This window comes from Lepisma saccharinum, chromosome 11 (assembly GCF_977018435.1).
Source record: "Lepisma saccharinum chromosome 11, izLepSacc3.1, whole genome shotgun sequence".
NCBI lineage: Eukaryota > Metazoa > Arthropoda > Insecta > Zygentoma > Lepismatidae > Lepisma > Lepisma saccharinum.
In genome coordinates, this window is record NC_139239.1 from 66,442,591 (window position 1) to 66,470,393 (window position 27,803).

Sequence of the window (27,803 nt, forward strand, 5' to 3'; positions counted from 1 at the left end):
AAAGTGGGATCCTAACAGCTTTGTACCGCCACTGGATATCGAACCCGGGACTGCTTGAATACATGACGACAATATTAAGACTATGCCAGGAGGGCATTAACAAACCTAAACCAAGGAAACTAGCGGAGATATTACTAAGACCAACAATCAATTCAGACTATAATTGTTGACTATTTTTTCTATAGTTACAGCATTGTCGTGCTCTTCTTGCATTACAAAAATTCTAGTATTTTGTCTTCGGTAGAAACAAATGTATATTTTTCCGTTTTAATAGTATTTGGAACTTAATTTAGGTAAGATTTATTTCTAGAATTGGCTTTCTTATATTAAAGCTTCTGTGTTCTTTGATGGGAAGATTAATGTCGAGCAACTATGTGTAATGTAATCCCTTGAAATGAACTTTTCTATCGCAATTTTAAAGCCAGATAGAAAAACACTGCTTATTATTATTATTATTATTATTGCATCCAAAGTAAATATATAAACACAAGATTTATCGCGCTTGTCATTTCAGATGTAAACTTAGGTTTACATCTGACCGAAATATATTATTTCTTCTAAAGTTCTGAACCGCTCACTGACAGGATACAAATTTGGTACGAAAACTTTTTCCTCGCTTCATCTATCGTTTACAATCGTTACAATAATTGATGTAAGTAAGGATCGGCTTTCGTATATAGTATTATATAAAACAAATGGATGTCCACTGTCCCAGTTGGATCAGAGTTCCGGTACCAAACTGATTTGCTGGAATCGAGTTCCGGTGCTTTCCGGCACTTAGGGTGACCAGATTTTCTGAGACGAAAAGCAGGGTATTTGTGGATGCGTACGAGTGGGATTGCAGCTATAACTAAAGGAGCACAGAGTCAAGTGCCCCCGCCCCTCTTTGGCAAAGGGAAAGTCATGCTGCTTACTTGTATCCTGGAATATTACACAGTTCTATTTAATCTGTTTTCGTCCTGCTTTTATTTTTGTTATTAAACGTCGCCTTCCTTTCACTTCTGGCTAATTGCAACAATGAATATGAGTCATGATATGATTAAATTCATGAATGGACACTCACAAAGAACATCCATGCCCAGGCCGGGATTCGACCCAAGGACCCCTGGCGTCCAAGCGTTCAAGCACTCCGCCACGGAGATATTCCCTTCTTATCCCTATTCATTTCTCCCTTTTTTGTCCCCTCTCTGCTTATCTTTTTAATTTTACAGATTAACCTTCCTATCGCTTACGTTCTTTTTTTTGTGTATGTCTTTTTTTACCAAAAAATAATATTAAAATACTGAGAATATATTTATTTTGCCGCAGCTGTAGTCATCATCTCACCAATGCATCAAACATGCAAATCCTCAGAATTGGGCTTTCTTCAATTTTCAAAGTGGCCCTGCATATACTTTTAGTCATCACTCGGTATCTTGCATATCATATCATGAACACACTGGATGCAATATCTGCTTCTAAGCAATAAATATAAGCTTTACAGTAAGAATATGGTCTCGAGCATGGGAATTTTTATATCTACAAGCATTTCTTTACACTAACAATACTATTACGAGTAATTTAAAAGGCACTAAAACATTTCACAATTCGTCTGGATGTTTTGCAGGACATTTCGCAGGACGCTGTTGAAAAGTAGCACATATTTGACTTTTTGAAGTAGCATCGGAGACCGCAGGAACTGAGGTTTTCTGCGAAAATCAGGACGCCTGGTCACCCTAGGCTGACTTGAAGCACTGAGTGCACCGAGTGACCTACAAACTTTGCGTATTTTTTTAAATAATCACAAGCACACTACACAAACGGCGTCGATCAATGAATGGATTAAAATGTATGGTTGCTTCGGCACATATGGCCATTTTCACACGGCAAACTGTGAGGGAAAGAACCCCTATCTAAAGAAAATTGAAATCTATGTACATATTTATCAGGGTGTCTGCCAGTCTGAAAAACCTGGAAATCCTGTAGATGCCAGAGAATTTACTTTTTCTGGGAAATCATGGAAATGTCAGGAAAATTTAATTTTTTTCTGGAAAATCTACGTATTTTGTAGTTGTGCACCAAAAGTAGGGTTTTGAACAAAAATAAATAGGACAGGCAAGAAATTTTAATTAGTTTTGGACAAATTGTACTTCAGTTTGATATACTGAGTATTATAGCTCTTTTCCAATCTTACGGCGGGCGCTCTAGAAGCTGGCAAGGGAAGTGGAGAGCGAGGAAGCGACCAATCCAAAACATAAGAAACGCAGCAGCCTGTAGAACGAGCTGCACACAGTAGTTCCTCCCCTTGACGTCGTAACTCTCGGCGTCACCGATGTTGTGGTTGGTCTTCTGCCCCATTTCCCTCTCCAGCATATATAGCGCCCACCGTAAGAGTAGAAAAGACCTATAGCAGCAGTTGCAGTAGAAATTTTGTAGTAAATACTCCAGGAAAAGGAATCATGTTTTGAACTAATAGAAATTAGTTTCCTTTCTCGTTATAACTTTTAATATGTTAATTATAAAGAATTGGTTAATTTGGAATCTAATTATCGTGTTTAGCTAAAATATAGTGACCTTCATGTTTAAATACAACCATTGCCCTAATACCTTCATCTGTAAAATGTTGGTTCTTGGTCTGCAAAAGTCAAGATTTTTTTTAATGAATTTCTATACGCCTCCAGAAATCTATTATTCTTCTTTTCTTTCTAATATATAAAAATAGATGTATGTGTGTATATATGTTTGTTCCGGCATAACTCTCGAACGCCTCGAGCGATTTCAACCAAATTTGGTACACGTATCACTTGCAATCTTGAAAGAAATACTGTGGGGGTAAGACACCCCTGGCACCCATAGGGGGGGGGGGGTGGGAAGGTGGAAATAAAATAGCATTGCGTGGAATTTTTGTGTCATATCCTGCAAGTTATGCTTCCCGCTACAGAGCAAGGCGAAGTTGGTTGCATACACAGAAGGCACGATATTGCTATCCTGGAGCAATTTCAACCAAACTTGGTACACATATCACTTATAATCTGGAAAAATAATACTGTGTGGGTAAGACATCCCTGGCACCCCTAGGGGTGGGGGTGGAAATGGGGTGACATAAAAATAATAGAAAATGACCGATATTAGTGTGAAATCCATAGTTTTCGGGGTCGCTAAGATGAATAGTAAATTAAAGTAAAGTAAAGTGCTCCCCTGTGCATAGCACCACGCCATGGAGGCGTATAGGGGGTGTGGGGGTAAGATGAATAGTGACACTCCCAATGCCACTCAACTTCAAGACACCCCTGGCATCTCTAGGGGGGGGGTGTTATGTAAAATGACCGATATTAGTGTGGAATCCATAGTTTTCGGAGTCGCTAAGAATAAGTGACACAATTCCAATGCCGTTCAACTCCAAGTTCATTTTACAATATAGTTTAAATTCATTATTTTCCTGCCTAATAGAAGATTTGGATAAATAAATACCCGGGCAATGCCGGGCAATCAGCTAGTCTTATATTTTTTATATGGGTTAAAGATCGTTGGCCACATGTTATTGCTTCCTTTCAGAATTCTTCTTGTCCGCAAGGAATCTACCACTACGTCATGAGCTCTTCGAGGACCAACAGCTCTCCCAAAGTACGCACACGCCCGTCCGATTCCAGAGCTAGCACGAACACATTGCGTGGCTCGTCTCCGTCCACAGGAGCTACTAGCTCCGTCTCGACTCGGAGTAGCTCGCTGGCTCACCATGACTCGTGCGAGTGTTGCGCATGCGCACAACCCCAAAACAGGCAACTCAAGGCGTGCAGTGTAAGTTAAAGTTGTTTTTATTCTTGAATTATTATATAGTTACTAAAAGTTGCAAGTTCATTGCATTGGTCTTCATGGTGTTGTGGAGGCTTGAATATCTCGCGTATAGCTGTGGAGGACAGCGGGTGCTACGTGCAGCAAGAGCTTACCGGCTGCACCTCAAGGCCAGTAAGCAGCAGGGCAGGGGTGGGGGAAGGAACCCTCCTTTTTTACTTAACCGCCTCCTGTTCCTTCTGCCATGATTACAATAGCACACTGCACTGTTAGTCATGAATTTTATGATGAGCAGGAACGCGACTGGCGAAGCCTTTCACCTCCCTTCCGCCCTTCGAACAATGTTACAGTACCGCTGCTCTCCCTGCCGTCCGCGCGTGTATAGGAGATCGCTGTTTCACAATACGGTGGGTGTTTATCGTATGCTACGGATGTGTGATAACGGTAGAGTGGGGGGAAATAGTCAACTATATTCTGTCCCTACTATCTCTGGAGCAAGGCCGCGCATAGCGACTGGAATGGGGCAAATCGAGTTGGCAGAGCGCAGCAGTACATGCTGCTGCGAAGGCTGGTAACTGCAGTCGCTTTCCCCCTCCACGCAATCCCATTCTCTCTCACGTGTTCCTTGGTGAAGCCGTCTCGCATCAATACTTGCGCAGATACTTGTTTTCGTAGTCTTGCTCCATAGATAAGCGGGACAGAGTATAGATCCTGTTGTCTGCCCCTTAACGGAGAAGAAAACATTTGGTAAATTTTCCACAAATACACCTTTTGCATAAGAGTACCTGGTGCACTTTAGACTGAAAATTGTACGTTTCAGCAGAAGCCCGCTAGTGTGACGTATAGGAGAGCGAGAGTGAATCTAAGAATATAGGTTCCCGTCAAAGTTATTAATAAATCAAAACTCAATTCACAGATGGCGATTAATTTCTTGATCTATTAAATTTTCGAAGAACCCAGATGAAAGTAAAAGAAAAGTAGGAATAAACGATACACAATTCGAACGATGTTCTGCTTGTGTTTGGAACATTACAATAATCCTCCAGTGTACAAGAACATTGAACATAAATGATTTACCGAACACTGTTGTACATAACACCACGCGTTTGAAGTTTATTTTTTAAGTCGACACTGCTCCACAGAAGCGCAGGGACATTTATAGTACAGTAACACGTTACTCAAAATTCACAACTCATAGATGTCAAGTTAACAGTATTCGAAATCACCCACAGCAATATAATAAGCCAGTCAGCACACAGCATAGGGTAGGCTTATCGGAACTGGACTTACATTTAAAGTGGTTTCCTAACCTGAGACCTCTTGGTTACATTCTCTTTACAGTCGATTCCTGTTCTCAGGAAGAACTGTTTTTAGATTATATGGGTTGATATGATCCATAACGGAATCGTAAGACGACAATGCCATAGGAATTGGAGCTGCTTGTTACCTTACATTATACACACAGATGAACTTCGTAGAAATTTAAGAGCAATTTGCAAGCTCGACCAGAACTACGTGGTCTCTGACATACAGTGTATTTGCTCAACCATCTGAGCCTGGTTTCGTCTAATTATTCTCTTAGGCTGTTTTGTGAAATTGTCTCTTGTCAATGTTACCGCAACGGGATCTTTTGCCTTACGATAACTGTTGACGTCGATGGTGCCTAGTCTCTTGCAGCGTGGAGCGGTATATTTCCTTGTGATTTGACATCGTCCATTTTACGGTATCACTGACAGGGAGAATTCCACACATGTAAAACATTTGTTGAGAAATGGCTGAGAATGCCATAGACCCGGGTTCGAGTCTTGTTCGAACCTGCATTTTTCTTTAACGTAACGGAAATAATATTCCATCTCTGTTGAGTTCGAATTTTTGTATCAAGCCCGCCTTATGCACAGATATGCTAATCTGGACTGGACCTACAATTTAAGTGGGATCTGAACAACTGTATGCCCCCACCGCATGGGCGTCGGGAAGGGGGTCGAACGGGTCGGTGTACACCCCCCCCTGGAAATTGACATCGTTCATTTAAAGATACAAGAAAACCGAAAGTGTGTTACTCTTATTGTTAAGTACTGAGATAAAGTTCATTTAGTTAGTAATCGAACAGAATAATCAAAGTAAAAATTCATTGGATCGAAAACATTGAGTGAAAAATACAGAAACAATGTTATATTCTACCATTTCATCCAGAAGAACAAATGGTTCCATACAACGAACTTTATGAAAGAAAATTCCCCCTAACATTTAAAGCCTTTTCGTGATCGAGACGTGCAAGAGTTAATATCAAAATGCATTTCGGATATTAACTGCATAAAATGCCAAAGAAATAATGGTAAATAGTTGTGTGGTATTCACTCGTTTGGTGGATCGAGTCTCCCCATTTATAGAATAATAATAATAATAATTATTATTATTATTTCCATTAAAATTTATTTTCGTTAGTTTATAATATATATTATTGTATAATAACATTTATAACTGTGGTAATAATACTTATTATTTTTCTCCTATTGAACAAAATTCTGGCGACGCTCATGCTCCACCGGGTATCGAACTCTTGATTACAAGACGATGATATTACTACTTCTCCAACGGGGAAGTTCAATATTCTTTCTCGTTACAAAAGATTTCAAGATATCATTTCTTAGAAGATCCAGTTATAATTGCATTGATAGCCTGGGCTCCAAAAAGAGTCCAAATATAGTGTGAGAGTTAGACACACTGTTTCTTTTTGTGAGTTCGATCATACACTCTCTGTACATAAAAGGATTTCGCCCGTAATACACGATAGGTATAAATAGCTGAAATGCTGATGCACCAGAATCTTAATTTCCATCCATCAATAAAGCAATAAAATACCTGGCAAAAGTTGAGCTAGTCTATGTTCAAGATGCCAAAGACACATCTGATCGTCAAGCTTCGTAGAATTGAGAATACATTAGAAATGCAGTCAAGAGCTTCTTTTTGCCTTCTCCTTTGATAATGCCTCACCACGACAACCGCCCAGCACGCTATCCTAGCACATTCGCGTATTATAAATGAACCAGAGGTCTCGATGTAAATGCGTGTCCTTAACAGTCACTGCTGGACCAAGTTTGTATCGCTGTCCGCAGAAAATTCCAGGAATTTTATTTCGATCGCCTTTTCCATATATACTGCGAAGACTGTGAGCTAGCTGGGCAAAGAAATGGAATATCGACTTCCGTTCCTTATTGCAAGAACTGAATACCGGACAAAAATTTCAACCGAAAGTTTCAATCAAAAGACGAGTATATTACTATTGATCGGAACCTGAAAATCCGTACAAGAAATGCCAAAATATATTAATTTTGAAACAAAGAAACTAAAATGGACATACATAAATACAAAAAAAGACATTCTTTCAAATTTATTTTTTACAACTTGTCAGGCTTTTATTGCAATAATGCAGACATTTTTGAAATAAGAATGCACGAGAGTTCTTGTGTTACCAGGGGAAAATTTGACATTAAGAACGTTTTATCTTCTTTCTCCAAATTGTGTAAATATATTCTCCCTTGGTTGCTGTGGGACAAGATATTTCTGATAAAATTAATTTCAAAGAAGGCTTGAAAATAATAGAAATGCTTGTAGAACTTCCAATCGCTGACTGTCTTGATTTGAGTTTATTTACTGTCGCTTTTCTGCCACTTTTGACTTACCGCGACGATGAGGATGAGTGATGGTATGATGAAATTGATGAAGGCACACTCGCAGAGAAAGCCCATGCTCAGGCTGGGATTCGAATCCGGGACCCCTGGCATCGTCTGTGCTCACCATTCCGCCACGAGGTAGGCGGTCAATGTCTTGCTCAGTTTTGAAATCCAGTTGCCCTGACCAGGAGAAATTTGTAGTTGACGGCATTTTTTTTTCTTTTCTTTCGTAGGAGTGTCGTGTGGAAGTAATGCGTTCACAGAGCTGTGGAGACGTATACGCCCTTGTAATCAAAAGGTATCCAGTGCGATTCCCGTTTAGTACAGAGTGAAATAGTTCGTATTCTACTTTAAACTGTAGGTTCGATCCGGCATGGTCTGACTGTAAATAAAAATTAACATTAGGAATTTCCTCAGACCGTACATCAAATATTGATTTCTGTCTTTATTTTTAACCACCGTTCTCGCAGGGAACTGAAGAGTTGACTGTACGCGTTCCATGTCCGAGAGCCACATCAGCGAAGTCCTTGCCAATCCGAACCTCCCAGGCGACAATCGCTTCCACCTCCTGCAAGGCCACTAGACGCACGTACAGCGACAGGCTGAGAGCTGGTTCGACAAATGTGCGTCAAGATCAGCTTCCACCGTGCAAGACAACGTCCGCACCTCCTCCTTGTCCAAGACCATGTGGAAATCCTACTCCTCCATGTCGGGGGTCATGTACTCCCGGACCGTCCAAAGAACGTGAGAAGAAAGAGGAAGAAAGTGAGGAGGCGGAAGTGAACGCCGAAAAGACTGTCAGTGTTTCAAGCAAGAGTTCAGTGAGTTCAAAGGTGTCGAAGGAACCGTCAGAGGCTGCAGTTCCTGAAGAAGGAGAAGAGGAGAAAGAGGAAGAAGAAATAGGGGACGTTGAGAAGAGAAAGAGTTCAGGTCTCTTGCAGCGAGAGGCCAACAAGGCAAAGCTGAAGGAATTCGAAGAGCGCCTTGCAGCCTTGCGTAGCTACTCACGTGCCCCAGACTGCCCATGTAGTACAATACCTCCAGATTCCATCCACAGTTTATCTACAACAGACTGCTCCTGCATTGTAGAGACCAGGGTGGTTTGCGCCAGGAACAAGAAACGTACCAGCTGCTTTTGCGAAATCGAGGCCCGCTCCTTGAAGAAGAGGAGACAGGTTTTGGACTCGGAGTCCGCTGCTGTCCCCATAGCGCTCTATTGCAACATTCTGAAATTTCAAGCAGGGTTGACACCGCAACAGGTACCTCTCTACCTCCTACACTCTCTGGGAAGGTACAATCAATATTTATTCACGGACGTAATTAGGAAATTTGACACTGGAATGTCTTGGAAACAGAAGCTGGAACCAGAGCTCATTCCTCTTCCACTTGCCCTGCTTGACCACCTGTATGCATTCCACGCGGTACTCTTTAGAGAGATTTGTACAAAAACCGGAAAACACTATTTGAGAGATTCCGTAGCTGCTCCTCTATATTTTCTAAAGGAGATCGTAAAATTTGACAAACTCTTGGTCACTAACATACATTCTTCAATGGATCTAAATGACTCTTATATAAATGGCGAAGAAGGCGACGAGGACAATAATCTCCCACTGAGAGACGATAGGATTAAGCTCTTACACAGCCTAGTTGAACAAAATTCAACCGAGGAAGACACGAAGCTAATAACCATGCCACGGAGTACGTTTGAAGTTTTTCACGACCTATTTGAAGAACTGTATGCCGTAGAAAACAACTGTGATTGTGGTTTTGAAGATAAAACCGGGCTTCCCTTGTATGTTCTCAAAGTGATGGCCGAATGGAACAAACAGATGTGGAATTTATACTTGACCTCATTGGTAAGTGACAGCGTAAGCATTGAATCACCAGAGAACAACGACGACACGCCAGTGGACATTGAAATTAATTTTATTGACGAATTCATCTCCTTCACCACGCAACTGTGTACAGTTTTGTCCATCCCAGCTCAGTTATGGGGTCAAAAAGAGCTGGAAGTCATTCGCATACCTTATTATTTGTTTAAGACGTTTGTAAAGTTCGACAACAACACCGTGGATTATTATATGCCAGATAAATTATTAAGAGCTCGCCGAAAGACGCAGCCAAAGATTCCCAAAAACAGTTGCGCATGTGAAGGCGATGTTTCAACATCGAGAGTGTCTATATCACCTAGTTCCCAAATGTCAAGGTCTGGAGTTGATAGATTTGTACAGTCTAGAAAAGACTTAGCATCCAACGATAGAAGTTTTAATGACAAAAAATCAGTATCATTGGTGGTTGGGTGTGAATGTAAAGATTGCGCGACGTCGAAGAGAGATATCTTGCTGGAAGGTTTTGGCAAGAGGGAAACAAAACGGGTCGCCGAGATCTGCGACGATTTTTCACCAACATTTGGGCAACGTTCAGTCTCTCGGAGATCAAAATCTCTGGCTCCGGAGTATGCATCTCAAAGGTCTGCATCTTGTACGAAATCGAAAAGCGAGAGAAGATTCAGTGGCAAGAGATCAGACACACTCGTAGACGAGTGTGAGTGCAAAGAAGGTGTTCCATTTTCAAAAATTCAGTCCTTACTGAGACGCTTCGAGAACAAGGTTCGAGCACCATCGTTGGACGATTCCGACCGTACAGTTACTCCAACTGAAAGTGATTCGGCGTACGTTGTATCACGGACGACACAACAAAAATCGAGGACATCATGTAGCAGCAGTGGGAGATCTGTGAAGAGTCAAACGAGAGTTCCACATGCGGATCGGTTGCGTCGTGAACAAGATGGAAATAATATAAATGAATGCAAATGCTCGGAAAACCAAAGAACAAACAGAAGAAGCTCATACAGCGAACGTTCGGACTCGCAAAGTCGAAGAGTTTGCTTCGTGAAACAAGACGGTTGTGGTCGCTCAGACGACGAACCGACGAACCCAACATCATCGTCTGTTTTAGGATGTGATTCCGGTAGGATAGAGTCTGGTTGTCCAGCACTTCTATCAGAGTCAACAACCGTATGTGGTCCCAGATGCCCTCGAAGTAGCCCCGCGTGTTTGAAATTAGCACAGAGCAAAACTTCGGATTGCGAATGCACAGAGACTGTTTCACCAGGACGAAAACGTTACATAGATTCACTGCTGAACAGAGTGGCTGCCTCACCGTTCGAGGAAGACTCTTGCAATTGCCCAAAAGAGAAACATGATAAGAAGAAATGCCGTCAAGCACAGAGGGTGACAGGTCATAACTCCAGAGGCAGTTCTCCTGCAGGACAAGACGAAAAGTACGAACGTGTGGATAAGATCTCTGGTGGGTGGGATACTCACTTCGATAGATGGCTCGAAATGGTAAAATTGCAGCCAGGTAAACACAAAAGTAAAAGTCCAGCAAGAGTCTCACCATGCCCTGACAAACAAACAAGGTCGGAAACACTTCAAGAACGCAATAGCTGCCGAGGGCAGAAAAAATCAAGGGAGACAAATAGCAGTTCATCAGCGTCTGAAATATTAAGAAAGCAAACATCAAATTCACTTTCTTCAATACCTGTCAACAACTCAACAAACAAAGTTGTTGTGCCCTTTACCTGTCCATCAAAGTCTGATAATCCATGTACCGATGTGTGCGATGAGACCAAATTGGCAAGGACAAGCAGGAAAGGTAGGTGGAGAGAAGAAAATGTGGATGCCATTGACTCGGAAAATATTCCCAGAAAAACAAACGATTCACACAGGAAGGATTTCAAATCCGAAGACGTTGATAATATTCTGTCCTATTATCCGACAACCAGTGTGACTAAGCAAAGTGACGCACGTTCTGATGCACCACACAAAAAACAACGTCAAGCTAAATCAGTTGGCAAGTGTTCTCCTCCGAGGTCATGCTGCAAGCAGTCGTCTTCTGGCACGGGGAATAAGTGTTCACCTTCAGCAGGATGCGTAGATTTTACATCTCGGTCAAATAACAGCATTGCTTCTTATAACATCGAAAATACCACGCTATTACCTACAACAGAGAGGCGGACATGCCCCGGAATTTGCACTCCCAGTGTCTGCTCGAAGGAGTCTGAAGGGTTCAAGGCATCTTCTCGTACATCAGGTTGCAAATCTCGATCTCCTAAACAATGTTACGGATCACCGTCGCATAAAGGATGTAAGACGGAAAGCTGTAAAACATCATCACATAAATTAATCTGTCAACCATGTTCACCTGAAACAACAGGGATGTGTCAGGCGAAAACTTCGATGGGTTGTGTTAGTTCCCAGGGTAGCGTGGAAGAAGAGAGAACCTGTCAGTGCTGTATCTCAGATAAAAACTACCCACAAGATACCTGCATTGGGAAGGATGGCTTGAGTACCAGAAATTGTAGCGTCAGACAAATATTGAAGCATGCTGACAATTCTTCCGAAGAAGATAAAACTGTCACACAACAGCAGCTTAGGGATAGTATAATCGACAAATGTAAATGTACGGTAGAAACTTCAAAGCAGAAATTGGCAGAAGAGATTAGAAAATGCGTGTGCAATGGTTTAACGAGAAAAATTAAGGAAGGTGAATATGGTGAATGTGGAGGAGTACCGTGTTCATTGCATAAAATCCTATCTTCTCCGATGTGCCAGGGAAATGTTTCTGCGTCACAGTCTTGCATTAACCGAAACGCCAAATCACCCAGCACTCCACACGTAACTATGGCGAAAGGTTCTTGTTGCGGTGCAGGAGAATCCCGTAGAAAGAGCAAAGAACGCAACTGTCATTGCTGTCCAGGCAATGTTACAGAAATCAAGAGTGATGAATTGAGATGCTCCGCGGATGAAGAAAGTTGTTGTGGGAATTGTAAGACCAGCTGCAAACAAATTAAGTCTAAACAATTTAAGGACATTTGCAACGGAAGTGAACAGAAGGCTGGAGTTGCGTCAGTGACCAAGATCAAAGGAAGTTGCGCATCCGATTGTACGAAACGAGTAATGTTTTCCGGGCAGAGTTCCCCTGGAAGAAAGATAACCAGAATATTTCCGGATAGTAAATGCTCTTGTATGGCTTCTCCAGCACCAAGCAAAGTATTGAGCAAGACCGACTGGAAGACTGAGGCATGTACTTGTGATATTTCACCCAGTCAGCAACTTTACAAGGAAAAGAACTACACGATTTGTGAGGAGAATAACTACTCGGTTTGTGAGGAGAAGATAATGGTTAAGGAGAGCGTTAGCAGACGCACACAGACTCCAAAGTCATTCCCTTCTCAGGAAGTTGCTCGGTACGATATGCTTCAAGGTAAAGAAGACCCGCACTTCGAAACTACGGCATTAGGAACGTCCGCAGCCATGGTTCTTGAAGATTTACCCTGGAAAGACTGTTGCAGGTGCAAACCATACAACGACATAGACAAAATAATGCCAGAGATTCAAGTCATAAATGCAAGTTCAACGAGGAAGTTCGAAAAGCCATTGAAGCCTGCGTGGTCCTGCTTCTGCTCCGGAGACTCGGAGACTAAAACAAGGAACAAGAAGGTTCAAACCGTCCCGATGCAAGACACGGAATGCTTTCCCCTGCGAACGGAACAAACACAGACGCACGAGACTGACAAAAGGACGGAAACCTTGTTTTCCAGAAACCCTCCGCTAATCAGCAGACCAGTCCAAGCATATCACTGCGTCGTCGAAAACAGCAACGCCAACCCTTTGTCTCAGATCCGTAAGCAAGCTGCATCTGTACCAGCAGCATCAGGACGCCCTCCCAGACCAAGCAAGGAAAAGACAGTCGCTACGCAGTCAACCCAAATTAATGCTCTCTCGGAGCAACAACCACCTGAAGTTCTGCCTGCGGTATCCGACAGTGTACAAGACAGAGACGAGAAAGTGTATTACTCGCGCATTAGCACATCTGCCGTGAGGTGCACAAGCGACATATTTCAATCCGCACCCGGTTCACGCGAGAACAAAATTGCGGTGGAAGGTTCGGAAGACAAGGAGAAATTCCTACAATATCATCCGGAACCGCTGCTGCAGAAAGCATTCTTCGCACTCCCTCTGAGATCTGGAACCATAATCGTTGCCTGGCTAAGTCTTGTAAGTAATTTACAATTCTAGATTACACTTCTTTGTTTATTAGTTTCTACCTTAAATTGCACTGAAAGAAATATTAATGTTAGTTGAGAAGCACTGAAAGCAACACGATGTTAGCCGACCCCCGTGGTGGAGTGGTTAGCACATCGCGCTACGATGCCAGGGGTCCCGGGTTCGAATCCTGGCCTGGGCATGGATGTTCGTGAGTGTCCATCAGTTTCATCATATCATCACTCATCCCCATCTTTGCAAATTAGCGGAAAGTGACACAAAAAGAGAATTAAAATAAAGCAAATCAATGAACACAATGTTAAGTTGAGAAGCGATAAAAGTAACAGGAAGTGGACGAGAATATTAAAAGCAAATAGCATAAATTTAGATCCTTACTTGGAGATGTGTTATTTTATCCATTGCATCACGAACGATGTTATCAAGAACAAAAGCTGTTTTTGTTCCTGAGGAGTCATGATTAAAATATACTCATGTTTATGTACTCGTAAGACCAGAACCTGTGGATAGGGAGCTTATGTTACAATGAGTCATTTTAAAAACTTGTAGTTCTTTCGAGTAATATATGGACAAGAGTTCATAAATGTCACTACTGGAGCAGATGTAGTTTCCCACGTGAAGCGAATTGAACCCCCGTCCAGCAGAAATGGCAAAAAGAGCCAACATCTCATAAAAGCGTGTGTAAATCCTTGGCAATGGCAAACAAAATAACGTGTCTTTGGCGAACAGCTGTTCGTCAAAATTTAATTTCTAATATTTTACATTTACATGGGATTTATAAGTCAATGTATTGGAAGATATCCTGCAAGCAGCATTGTTACTCGTAGCAAAGTTAACACTTTAATTGCAAAAGACAGGAGCCTACTTTGTCACTGAGATGCGTCGACTGCTACGTTACGGAACTTCTCCATTAAGAGTTTATATCCTTTTCCATTCGCAGGTAGCAAGTTTCGTCCTGACATCGAGCAAGGTCATCATGTTAGACACTTGGTACGGTAAGTTCAACTTACATGTATGAAACAATTCATGTAGCATTATCTTATAGCTTTATTCATGGACAATCGCAGAAAAAATTCAAAAGCGGGGAGTCATAATCTGAAAGCTGTATCCGTGATGGCACATATTGGCACCATGTTTACATGTCGCCACAGTATATGTGAAAGCCCACTTTATGCACAGACAGGCTAAGCGGGACTGGATCTAGAGTTTAAAACGGGATCGAAACCAGTATGATCTTCACCGATAAGACAAATAGAGAGAATGAAAGGAGAAGATAAATAAAATAAAGACGAATCAAGAGTGAGAGAAAGGTAAAAGAGGAGAAATATAGAGGACAGACAGACAGGCAGGTAGAGATAATAAAGAAGAAAGTGATACTGAAAACTTGAAGGAAAATATAGAAAAAGAAATGATGAAGGTTAGAGAAAAACAATAACAAAGAGTAGCTAAGGCTGAGGAAAGAGGAAGGTAAACTAGGAGGATTCAGGAAAATGAAAGCAGAATGAAGATACAAGAATAACAAGGCACTTTTACTACCTTGCAGGTGTAAAATTCGCATATTTGCTCAGGTGAAACCCATTTGAGATAATGGAGAAGCTGTGTACGTAGCGACGAGACAAGAAGTTAGTTCGTGACACTTCACGCTTTGGAGACCAGCTAGTGCAACTCGCAACGCAGGACGAAGTAACGAGTTATGCAAAATGGCGTGCTCTCCTGTGAATCCGTCTGTTCAAGATCAAAGGAAAGGAATTCAGTTTCTTGGAAGAGAAATACAAAGCTACTCGAAGTTATGGAAGCAGTTGTGCGCCAACACACAACACTGCAAAGCATCACATGAAAGTCTTGGAGACGTACCTGCGCATCAATGTGCATCCACATTCGACCTACTGCATTCAAGAATAACTTAAAGAAGTGTAATGGAAAGTGTTGAAACATCCTTCCTACAGCTCAGGCGTTTCTTTTTTGACACGTGTTTGGAAATGATTGAAAAAAGTTACGAAATGAGAAGGAGGTGAATATTTGAGTTGAACCGAGGTGAAGAAACCGTTTCATATAGAGCGGTTGAGTGTTGGACTCACATTATCGCCATTGGCGGTCCCAGGTTCCGATTCTGACATGGACACGGGTGTCTCTTTGGAAGTGTTCTTTCATCAATTCCGTCTAATCATCATTCATCCCCATCGTCACGATTAACCTAAATACGTACCTAAGAAGTGTTAAAGAATAAACACAAACACACAAACCAGGATTACGCTGCAAACCTCTACAGTTTAAGTTTTTTTAAAGGAAGCTTTTCCTTGCTCTAGGTTAATAGCTGTAATTAGCATAAAGTAAAAATACAGGAGAGACCAACGACAAAGAATATCACATGTATACAGGATTCGAACCTGGGACACTTGTTAGTGACGTTAGATCACGACGGTCGACCCTGTGTAACCTGGGGAGGGAGATCGAAGAAAATCTACCGAATCCGAATCTAAAACAAACATTTAATTATAAGATATTTTAGTAATTCTAAGGACGTTGGAAGCATCACAAGATGAAAAGTTCTTAGCCTTGCATCACCTCACTATATCAGTAACCGCGATGGGCTATTGCGGACCTAAATTTGAGCGTGTTTTTACATAAAGTTGCATATTTATCTCAAATAAATTTGTAGTTATGAGGAAATTAGAAATAAATAAGTACTAAATATTCTGTCAGTCTTACTACATTTTCTCATGCTTAATGTAAAATCTTTCAAGTTGCAAAGGAAAAACAAGCGATGAAAAATAAAGTTGTTTTGGTCACATAGACCAAACCTTGTTTGTGGAACGATTTGCAAATTATTAATTTATACTAATCTCTGATTGTTTTCACATGAAATGCTCAGTTTTGTTGAAAATATAAGTGAGAATTAGAATAGGCATGTAATTCCCCTGCATAAATTTAATAAATAGCAACACAAATGTGTCACCACACGGGGTCTTCGTAATCCCCCCCCCCCCCCCGCCATCCTTTCCATAAACTTAAAACCTTCTGCTAATACAGTTAGAAGGAAAGAGACAGACCTTATAACACACATGCCTGGCTTTGTATCCAATTAAATTTGCACGAGTAAGACATTTTTCTTCCTTTAACAGTATATACGTATGTTATTCAACGAATCCCTAGCGTGATGAGGGCCTCCCTCATGGCGCAGTGGTAGCGTCATTGCCTTGTAATCAAGGGGTCCCGGGTTCGATACCCGGTGGAGGCACAAGTGGTTCGGATCCCACTTTAAACTGTAGGTCCAGTCCCGATTAGCCTTACTGTGCATAAAGTGGACTTAAAACTGCAAATCAAACCAAACCTAGCGTGATGAAGGGTTACTTCCAATTTGCTTTACGGTCATTCCATGTTGCAGTAGTCTTGTTGGAAATGACATAAGATGGATCTGCAACCACCAAGCTGACAATAGATAGAGTGTGACAAATACATTGAATTCGTGAATGAAATTTACTCAAAGTAGTCTATGGACCACATTTGTTAGTTTGAAAATAAGGAACACCGGTAAATTTTTAGAATGTTTAATTTACATGTAAAACTCTTGTTTCTAATATTTATTTTTCCTTCTTTCCAGATTTCTTCATATACTTGCAAATAACGACAAATATTCTTCTTATGCTGGGATCAGTTATGGTAAGCAAAAATTTAGTTTCTTTTAGAAATCATCCACTAAAGTATAATACTATGTACTACAACTTAATAATTAATTTTGCATTGGATTATGGGTGTTTTTCATGCTTTCCGTCCATCAAAACAAACGAGGAATACTTTCTCAACGTAGGGTCCAGCGACCCTAGAGAGGCCGCTTATTTAATTTAAGCATACGTTGGCCAAAGTTTTCCCCTTTTTTAGCTGTCAACAGCACGCACGATCTTAATTGAAGATCAGCACCTCCCCGATAGGTAGTGGTAACGTCGTCGCCTTGTAATCAAAGGGTCCTGGGTTCGATACCCAGTGGAGGCACATGGCACAGCGGTTCGGATTCCACATTAAACTGTACGTCCAGTCCGGATTAGCCTTTCTGAGCATAAAGTGGACTTAAAACATCATATCAAATTCAAATTAATCGAAGACCGTGTTAAATTTAGACACATCGAACAGGAATACTAGTTAATTTTAGACATAAAAGATACGTCGCCATTTACTGTTACATAAGTCGGCAATTTATCGGTGCTTTCAAGTTACTCTGTGTACAGAAATGTGTTAATTGAACAAATTGATTTCAGTAACATATTAAAGCGCATCAAAATACGCACAGAAATTAATCAAAGGTTTCTTTTTATCAACAGCTGTTACCTGATGCAATAGAAATACTTCAGTTGACAAGACCAAGTACGATCATTTCAAAGAAACCAAAAATGTACGTTTGACTGTGGCAATGGACGAACCAAAAGTGTATCTATCTTGATTTAATGCATTTCGAGTTCTCCATACTGCCTTGATACGCTGATTCGTAAAAATCTATTCGAATTATTAAGAGCTCGTTTTTTTCTTACTTTAAACAAAAGCTTAACTTCGTGTGATATGTGATTACAATGTCAACGAATTTAGGATGATGCAGAGGAGATGGGTGGGTGGCTAAAAAAAAATCCTTCGTGAAAATGTACATCAATACTTAATTTCTAGCAGCTCTAGTAGTTAGATATTTGCCCCGTCTGTTCGCTGCACTTTTTGACTATCTTTGCACTCGCGCGTCTGGTTGGTTACAAAGTGAAACATCGAGGAGTCTACTTCGTAAATTTGGTGTCTGCACCGTTAGCACTACGTTCTGGCTGGAGCGGTGTACAGTGTGGTGCTTGGTCACGTGGTATGTGCTTACCAATCAAATGAACGATGAGAACAGCAAACAGGCATTTGCTCAATCTTTTGGACTTGAACACTTGGTTCACCCTGACACTGCGATACACCTGCACTAAACATTGTGTCAAAAAGTGCCGCTAACTATATGGGCCTCTTTTAGGGCCCTAAGCAGACTGTGGTTTTGCCCTCTCCTCCCTACAACCAAGTACCGATATTTTATATGCATCCATCGATATTTTCTTCTTATTCCATGGTTTGTGACATTTACATCCTACGCCGGCCCCTGTGGCGGAGTGGTTAGCACATCGCGCTACGACGCCAGGGGTCCCGGGTTCGAATCCTGGCCTGGGCATGGATATTTGTGAGTGTCCATTCATCATATCATCACTCATCCCCATCTTCGCAAATTAGCCAAAAGTGGCACAAAAAGCGAAGTAAAATAAAGCACACCAAATCAAAATGTACATCCTATAAATTTTGATAGAAGTAACGGATGAAGTAATTAAAAAAAAACGTAGGTTACATTTAAAGATTCATAATTTCTATTTCTGATTTTAAAATGTACTGTCGAATAGTACCTTGTATGTTTTCCTTCTGCCCTTACTTTTGCCTAGTAATTTTTTTCTTTTTATTTTATTTGGGATTACCTCTTTCTGCAGTTTTTCCATGTCAATAATGTAATTTTTTCCGTCGTATATTCCCACGTTATTGTAATTTTTAAAAGGCTTTCAGTGGCGCCCTCTGTGCATGGAGCCCTAGGTTTAACCCCGCTAGCCTACTACTGGCCACGAGCCTACTTGCTAGTCAGGATTTTAAGTATCTGGCGATTAGATGGAAGAGAATAAGCTAACACGTGTCACCAAAAAGTGTGAATAATATCTACGCCTGTGAGAAAACAAATGCAATAAGCCTTATTTACATCGAATGGAGAAAAGGCTGTCATCTGTTGGATCGTTCTTTGTTTATTCCCAGGAGAAAAGCGAGCTTCTAGTCCCGTGGCTGTTGGGAACCGCCTGCAGCCTTTGTTGTTGTTGCATCTACTTCACCGACACTTTGCTTGCGGACAAAAAGCACCCACACTACGAGTCGTTGGCATATGCGTTTGGCGCTGAAGGTAAATCCACAATGACTGCTTTAACAATTCGAAGTTTTGGATAGGTTTCATAAAGGCTGAGCGTAATATAATATAGTTCTCTGCTTCCTTTGCAAAGATTAGCAACATAAACTTAAATATCCATTAAGATTCAAGATGGTGGACTCTTTTCAGAATGGAGGATATATTTTTTAAACACCCGTCATGGGCATAGTTTTGAGGGAGCTGAATTCGATGGAGCCGTTTAAGAATGTTATAACTTCAATGAAAACTTGAAAATAAGCATTTTGATTACATTTATAAAATAAAAAATAATATAGAGAAACAATAATGTATCAAGTAGACTAAAGCGGGGATATTTAGTATTAACTTCCTATATACAGTAAAACCTCTTTAATCCGGACTTCGCTTAATCCAGACAGGCAAAAGACAAAAAAGAAGAAGCAGAATTCAAGGTTTTAAATGTGGCTAGAATTCAACAAGAGAACTTCCCAAAGAAAAGGCAGTCAACCACTGATGAAATTCTGTTTCCCGCAGACTTTGTACTGTACTGTGTTGTGTATTTAGGCCTATGCCCTTTAAATACACCATAATAAACGTGTTTTGTTGCTATAAACGGAGTTTTAATGCACTTTCTACTGTTCTTTTAGGTTATTTCAGTTAATCCGGACTTTCGTTAAACCGGTCAACTTATCCCCCCATTAGTCCGGATTAACGAGGTTTTACTGTATTTGAGGAATATCTCTTATATGTTTCTGCGACGAGAGCAAAACTAAAACATATAATTCAAGGATACTAGCAGTAATATCACATTGCTTCACGCCCCGAAGTAATATGGGAAAGGAGGGATGTGGGTGTTGGGTCCCACACATTAAGATCTCGGCCATTTGTGAAGGTGGTGTGAACCCCAGAGCCGTTCCATGCAGACACATTGCTGGAAAAATTCCCATCTGAAATCATCCACGTCTGGAATGGAACCCTGGTTTCCCGCGTGACCGTCAGATACTCTATCGAGTGGTATGGCCGTAAACAATAATGAGTGGTAGTTCAGAAAGATACGTAGTTTAGAAAATTTGAAGTAGGAAACCACACCACGCATCGAAATTACATGTTGCTTAATATAGAAGGATTTTTGTAATTAATGAAGTCAAAATGATCATTTAATGTTTCAATGTAGAAATTGCCGGCCCCCGTGGCGGACTTGTTAACACATCGCGCTACGACAGCAGGGGTCCCGGTTTCGAATCAAGGTCTGGATGTTTGTGAACGTCCATTCATCAATTTCATCATATCATCACTCATCCCATCTTCCCAATTTAGCCAAAAGTGGCACAAAAAGCGAGGTAAAATAAAGCAATTCAATCAATCAATGTACGGGGGCTATTTTTTTCAACCTCCGATAGGAAGAAATCATAACCACAGTTAATAGCAAAATGGGTTTATTGACAAAAGTTACGTACACGTATAATCTACTTTTCAACGTAACCACCAAGAAGATTCAGACATTTATCGTGCCGATGCACCAGCTTTCCAATACCCTCTGCAAAGAAAAGTGCCGCCTGTCTGTTGAGCCAGGTCTGCCGCATTGGTGTGGAAGCACCGTCCTCCCAATCACTTCTTCATCGCCCGGAAAAGGTGGGAAGTCACGGCGTCAGGTCTGGGATGTAGGGAGGGTGATCAAACACTTCCCAGTAGATTCGTTGAAGAAGGTATTGGGTTGATGAAGCAACATGCGGTCGGGCATTGTCATGAAGCAAGACAATGCCCGAAGTCAGCATACCTCTCCGGCACACAGCTCATTCGACGGTGGATTTCCGCTGTATTGTGCCCCTCTGCCTGTAGAAATCGTATCACACTACGCACCTCGCACTTGGCGGGAGAGTCGATTGTAGCAGACATCTCTACGCGCCCGTCGCTCAGCTTCAACTGAAGCGTTGGCCTTGGCAGTGGTAGTGGCAGGGGGAACGCTAATCACGCTGCGGGACGCCCCGCTTCCTAGCGCTTCACGGGCCTCCTGGCGGCACCATCGAAGGTGGAAAAAAATAGCCCTCGTCGAAATTATGGTGAAATACATACAACAGCGACCTGGTAGGCATAACACATTGTCTTTATTTCCCAACATATTGAATAAAGGTTCCAAGTACCGCACTACACATTGTGTTTCTTTGAGAGTGTCCCTTTACAGCTTCATCTAATAATCACCACCGTCATGATTAGCCTAGAGAGGGTAAAGCGACGTAATATGAGAATAGTTCAAAATACACAAAATAAATTGTTCTAATACCTTGCACTAACTTGCCTTCTGATGATTAATTGGAATAATCAATAATATAAATTACTTCGTTCCAGCTTTCGCCCTCTACTGCATACTTGTCGTCTTCAGTTTTTATCAGGAACTACAGTACGAAAGCGGACCTGCCAAGAAGAACAGTAGACTTAAACCCCAGAAATAGATAGCTCAGAGGAACACCCGCCTTACTGTCCGTCTCTTGCATTGCTGAAAGTAGTACTCTTTGGAAGATAATCTCGCATAAAAATAGTACGAGTTGTTTTAGTAAATCAGTATTCTGTTTTTGTTGCCCGTTTGATTTGTCGCTGAATAAACAATAGTCTTTAAAAAGTGTTTTATTTTTTCGAGTTTCTGTGGGATGGAGAGAGAGAGAGAGAGAGAGATAGTAAGGATGAAGTACATGAGACGGTAAACGAAAGATAAATGATGAAGATGAGAGGGAATAAACATAAACATAGAGATGAGAAAAAACCCACAAAGTTACAGTTCTTTTATTTGGTTATTGCGTCACACGAACGAGTGTCCGTGTAGCTAATGGAAGCGTGCCGCTTGCCGAAGAAATCGTGTTTGTGTAACACTCCGCACACAACGATGTCCGTTGAACCGTGGAAACTGCAGGCTGTCATTACGAATCAATCCGTGTGGTGTTGCCACGATCCACGTACATCTTGACTCCGTTGAATAAAAATTTGTATAAAATCGGTTCCGCAATGTGAATTGACAATGGTAATGAATTTTACAAACAGATGCAAAGAGCTTCAAAGCAAGACCAATATTGTACTTGCAGGACTGTCCAATACTAAGAAAAAGTTGTTTCACAAAATTGATAAGAATGCTTTTTCTACCACTTTCAAAAATCTGAAAATTTAGAATTGTGTTTGAAATCTTTCTGCCTGCAGCGTATTGAAATTTCACCACGATCAGAACACCCGTTTTCATTTATAGAACTTCAAAGAGAGCGATCGTTTTGAAAGCTAAAAGAATGAACCTGACCACTCTGTGGTCTCCAAAACTGAGGCCCGCAAGAGAGAATAGACACTCTTAAGCTTGACGCAAACGGAAGCGCGGCAACAGAACGGAAAAGTTTCGCTTCCGGCGTCCCGATGGGCGATAACCTGTAACATAACCTGCAGACTTCTGGCACGAAAATTCTCGCTTCGGTTCCGCACTTTTCCCGGTAGTGGGCGTTACACCATTTGTTTCCAATAGAAACAGACAACATATGTTCATTTGCAGGATATTTCCGTGTTTCGCAGCGTCTCAGTGGCCGTCAAGCTTTAGTTCTATGGAGCAGACACTCCTATGGTTTCCCTGTACCAAAGGAGGGAAAGAGGGGGGGTCTAATTAATGAAAGTATTCGGGCACAATAAAGAGAAGACCGTTACAGATCCTCTCCCGACGCGTGACTCATAATACAGCCCGGGACTTTATCCTATTTACGGCTCCCGCAGACGTGAAAACCGCTAAAGGATCCGCGCGAAGATCCACTCAGGAAGCGATAATGAACTCGGTTGGTCACGTGACCCGCTTTCTGAGGGAGGGAGGGAGGCATCCCCCTTGTTGAGTTATGACCCCCCCCCCCCCTCGTTATAATCGTTGTTATTGTGCGGACCGGATTAACCAAATATTATGAGAGTTTCCTTCCCGGCCCGTTGCGTTTTGAGAAGCGTTGCACGCGCGGCTCTGCGAAGGGGGCAGAGAAGAATGCATAAGTACGCAGTCATAGGGCTACGCACCTTTTTGCACAATTTAAACAGACTAGTCTTGCGCAGTAACACATTGCAATTAACACGTACTTTTCAACTAGCGGTCAATTAATTACAGTAAAGTTTTAACACATTCAAAACCATTTCTTTTTAAATAGCCAAAGCTACTTTTTTTTAGTAGCCGCAAAGCAGTTAAATTTTTTTTAATAGGTGCAGCTATTTTCTCGTATAGCCCTAAACGGGTGATTTTTTTAAGAGCTGCAAGGACACAAATAAAAATAACAGCTGCGAGGCAGTTGTATTTCTGAACAACCGCAACCACTTCACTGAGTAGCTCCAAGTTAGTTACTATTGTCAGTGTTGCAAAGCAGTTACTTTGTTCAGTAGTTGTAATTACCCATTTAATAGAAACTTGTTTGAATAGCTACTAAGTAGTAGATTTTTTTAAGAGCTGGTGTTAATTTTTTGAGTAGCTGTAAATCAGTTGCCTTTTTGAGAAGCTGTAAATCAGTTGCTTTTTGAGTAGCTGTAAAGCAGTTCATTTTTTGAGTAACTGAAAACAAGGGTACATACCCGATGTGTGCATATTCCAGTGTAAAAACAAATTGGTCACATCATTATGTACATACAATTTAGTCAAAAAGTGCAGAGACTGATCTAGTGAGAATTATTACTAAGCCAATGGCAACACTGCAGCCAAGTCACCGTGATCGGAGGAGAAGTAGAAAGAAGGCAAACTATTTGTTCGCAACAGGTAGGATCGTGACCTTGAACCGTCGTGCACGTACATAATTCGTCGAATATAGAACTGGTGGTTATTAAAAACAGGCCACGTTGTTAGTACTTCCCTACACTGGTTGCCACCCTCATCCCCCGCTGTAAACAACCACCCTGTCACCTCAGTTTCATGCGATTGTCCCAGGTTCATGACGAAATTGCATTACAAAGTAATGCCCTGGACATTACACTATGGTTCTTTGTGGTTTAGTTGAAATGTTGTGTTTGTTCATTTTTTAATTTGGCAAATATTAATGACGTCATAGACAACTAGTGTTAGATGGCCAGATAAACTACTCTTGATGTACCAGGACATGGCAACATTTGACAAACGGAGAGATTTATCAACAAGAAAAAATGACGATAGCAACGGTTTAATAGTGGAAAAAAATGTCGAAATAATTGTGATATGTGGTTTAAAGTTTGATTGCTGTAAGTGTGTTTTCAAAATATACCTTACATTTAGGTGAATAGTAAGTTTTCATTTTCACGCCTTGTGATCGCAGGAGCCTTTTGTCACGACATGAGGAGCACAGGGAAAGATTCCACGTTAGACTGAAAGGTACGTAACAGAAATTATTTGGCGCCCAACGTAGGAGCGCCACGTCCAGTAGTGAAATAACATTCGTGTTTGGCTTGAAATTTGTGATTCGCGTGCGATTTCAGATTGCGTGATTTAGTTTCTGACTGCTGAAGCTTCGGAGACTTTCGCGGGTAGCTTCCGTTCACGTTATACGGTTTCGTGCATCTGAAATTTCAGAAACTTTCGCGTGTGTTTATGTACATTAGAGACTTTCACGTACGGTTTTGGCTTACGTTGTAAAGTGCAGTGGAGCTTGGCATTACTGATGATATTGACCATGTTAGCCGTTCTTAAGGTAGCCCAAGCTTAAGACAGTTTCCTCGACGGAGACTACTAAGGAATATCAGGAAAGTTGCTGGGAATGCAGAAGAGGGTGTTGAGGAGTGAGAGCAAGAAGTATAAGATGGCTCATTTGATGTGCTGCCAAGATGTTAGCAGAATGGAGGAACAAGTGGCGCAGTGTTACGAGTGTTCAATGGAGTTTCATTTGAAGTGTGCCGAGTTTCTTCAGCCCAAAGAGTCGTATTCAGCAGAAGAGTTGAAGTGTAAGAATTGCCATCAAAAGGCAATACCGAGAACTGCAGGAAAGGAGATTACATTGATGGATGTGTTGCGGCTATTGGAAGCGCAGAGAGAGGAAAGGAAGAGAGAAATAGAAGAGAGAGATCGAAAATTGAAAGGGAGAGATCGGAAATTGGAAGAGAGAGATAGGAAATTAGAAGAAGAAAGGAAAAAAGATAAGGAAGATTTAGTAAGAATAATTGAGGACGGGAGGATGAAAGATAGGGAAGAGAGAAAGGCAGATAAAGAAGATCAAGACCGTAAATTATCAGAAATTTATCAAAATATAAGTCTTCTAGAAGAGAGTAGGGAGCTCGATAAAGAAGAATTAATTTCAAATTGTAAGCGAAATAAGGATGACTTAAGCAGAGTAATAGATGAGGGAAGAAAAGCAGATAAAGAAGAACTTGATAAAAGGTGGGGAGAAATGAACCAACAATTAAATGATCAGAGAGATAAGCTAGGTCAGGAAATAGATGAAAGGAAAGAAGATAAAGAAATGGTCTTAGGAAAACTTTGAGAACATGAAAGGAAGCAAGAAGACAGGGAAGAGCAGATTATTGGAGCCCTTAGAGCATTGGAATTGGATGAAGAAGAAAGGAAAAAAGATGGAAGTGTTGAAGCAGCTCGTTTGGGGTTGTCTGCTTTGTGACTTTGAGGTGGGTTTGTCCGGAGCAGAATCAAGTCGCCGAATATGTCAAGCCTTTGGGGATAATGCTGTGAATGAACGCACCAATAGGAATTGGTTCCAGAAGTTCAGGTTGGGAGATCTGTTACTCTGTGATGAACCCAGCAGTGGCCGACCACAGGTCCTGGATGACTAGGCCCTGAAGACAGCCATACAGGAGGACAGCAGCCTAAGATGTAGTGAGCTTGCCAACCACTTCCAGGTTTCCGATAAAACAGCCAGACTGCACCTGAATCACATAGGAAAGACGTTCAAGTTGAGCAAAAGGGTACCTCATACACCGTCAGAAGGCATGAAGCAACAACGAGTGACAGCCTGTCTCTCGTTGCTTTCTTGGCACAGCAACACACCCATATTCGGTCGAGTGCTCACCAGTTACGAAAAGTGTGTCCTACATGACACTCCCAAGTGTACCCGACATTGGTTGTCAACACGGTACTTTGTGCCTCACGCCACAAGACCACCTTCACACCCATGTATGGTGGACTAGTCGCCAAGTAGTGCACTATGAGCTGCTACCAACGGGCCAAACCATCACTGGGGACCTCTACTCGCAGCAGTTGCAACGTGCGCAACAGGCCCTGAAGCATAAGGAGCCAGCATTGGTTAATCGCAAGTGTGTACTGCTTCTTCACGACAATGCCAAGCTGCATGTGGTGCGGGTGGCCAGGGATACCAAACAGCGACTTGGCTGGGAGACACTGTGCCATCCACGGTACTTTCCAAACCTTGAGCCAACAGATTATCACCTCTTCCATTCCCTGGACAACCACCTTCGTGGAAAATCCTTCGCAAATGAGGCAGACTTGCGGCAAACACTCGCGGACTTCTTTCCGTCCGAGACTCAAGATTTATCGTCAGGGCACTGCACAGCTGGAGGCATGTTGAAAAAAGGTGCTGGATCCGATGGGGATTACTTTGAGGACTAACAGTATGTGACATTCTTTACATACCTTTTTGTTTCTCATGATCAAAAACGGCAAGAACGTTTTCGGTTACCTTGTAATTCAGTTTCAGCAGAAAGGTACTCGTATTTAAAAGGCCTTATAACATATATGGACTTGATGCGGATGCCCATGGAGTATCGCCTAAAGATGTTACCGTCCTTGTTGCAGGGAAAAGCTAAAGCTTGGCTGATAGCCAATGAAAGGAAATGGAGGACTTTTGAACAGTTCTGTGTGGCATTTAAAAAGCAGTACGCATCTCCAGAAGCCAAGAAGTGAGAAATGCAGACTCTGAGAAACCGAAGGTACACTAAGGCTTCTGGCTTAAATCTGGAAGAATATTGTTGGGAGATTTATGCCAGCTACTGTAATCTGACTGAAGAGGTAAACCAGTCAAAAGTTTTGTACACGATAATAAGTCAGCTACCACACCGGATAAGACAACTGGTTTTGACCAGATCAGTTAGCAAACTTCTTAGGCAGGTATGAAGCATCCGAAATGCAAGATAGTTGAAGGAACGAGCTGCCTAGATGGGAAGATAAGCCTCAGCTTTCTCCAAAGGTTAGGTACACTAGTTTTGTCAGATCTTCTCCAGACAAGAATGATGTTCGGAACTTCCAAAATCCTAACCGTGTCTTCCAGAGTGAAAATTCAACCAACTGGAGAGATAGCAGACCAACAAGGAATAACTGGTACAGAAACAGAACTACGCCTTATAGAGACAACTGGAGAGAAAATCGCAGAACCAATAGCGTAAAGAAGTGTGCAATGCAGACCGATGCTCCACCGACAGATGTGAGAAGTAATCTGGATCCAAATA

General features: G+C 41.6%; 2 protein-coding genes across 2 annotated transcripts; both read left to right on the forward strand.

Annotated features, from left to right (window-relative positions):
* Window positions 1–247: 247 nt before the first annotated feature.
* LOC145995060 (uncharacterized) lies at window positions 248–22,011 on the forward strand. The gene is made up of 7 exons (XM_083131592.1): window positions 248–293; window positions 3,535–3,777; window positions 7,916–13,507; window positions 14,454–14,508; window positions 17,115–17,173; window positions 19,313–19,454; window positions 21,783–22,011. Exons 2-7 carry the CDS (start codon window positions 3,571–3,573, stop codon window positions 21,884–21,886), a joined length of 6,159 nt encoding a protein of 2,052 aa, XP_082987718.1. The 5' UTR covers window positions 248–293; window positions 3,535–3,570; the 3' UTR covers window positions 21,887–22,011.
* A 4,422-nt stretch (window positions 22,012–26,433) lies between these two features.
* Window positions 26,434–26,967, forward strand: LOC145995061 (histone-lysine N-methyltransferase SETMAR-like). The gene has a single exon (XM_083131593.1). The coding sequence runs from the start codon at window positions 26,434–26,436 to the stop codon at window positions 26,965–26,967; it is 534 nt and encodes a 177-aa protein (XP_082987719.1).
* Window positions 26,968–27,803: the final 836 nt, after the last annotated feature.

Bases quoted from the DNA above. Each gene is read 5' to 3' on its own strand.
- LOC145995060 (XM_083131592.1), top strand. From the start codon at position 3,571: ATGAGCTCTTCGAGGACCAACAGCTCTCCCAAAGTACGCACACGCCCG. The intron at 14,509-17,114 runs GTAAGTTCAACT...CCTTCTTTCCAG, and splicing joins CATGTTAGACACTTGGTACG to ATTTCTTCATATACTTGCAA. The intron at 17,174-19,312 runs GTAAGCAAAAAT...GTTTATTCCCAG, and splicing joins TTATGCTGGGATCAGTTATG to GAGAAAAGCGAGCTTCTAGT.
- LOC145995061 (XM_083131593.1), top strand. From the start codon at position 26,434: ATGACACTCCCAAGTGTACCCGACATTGGTTGTCAACACGGTACTTTG.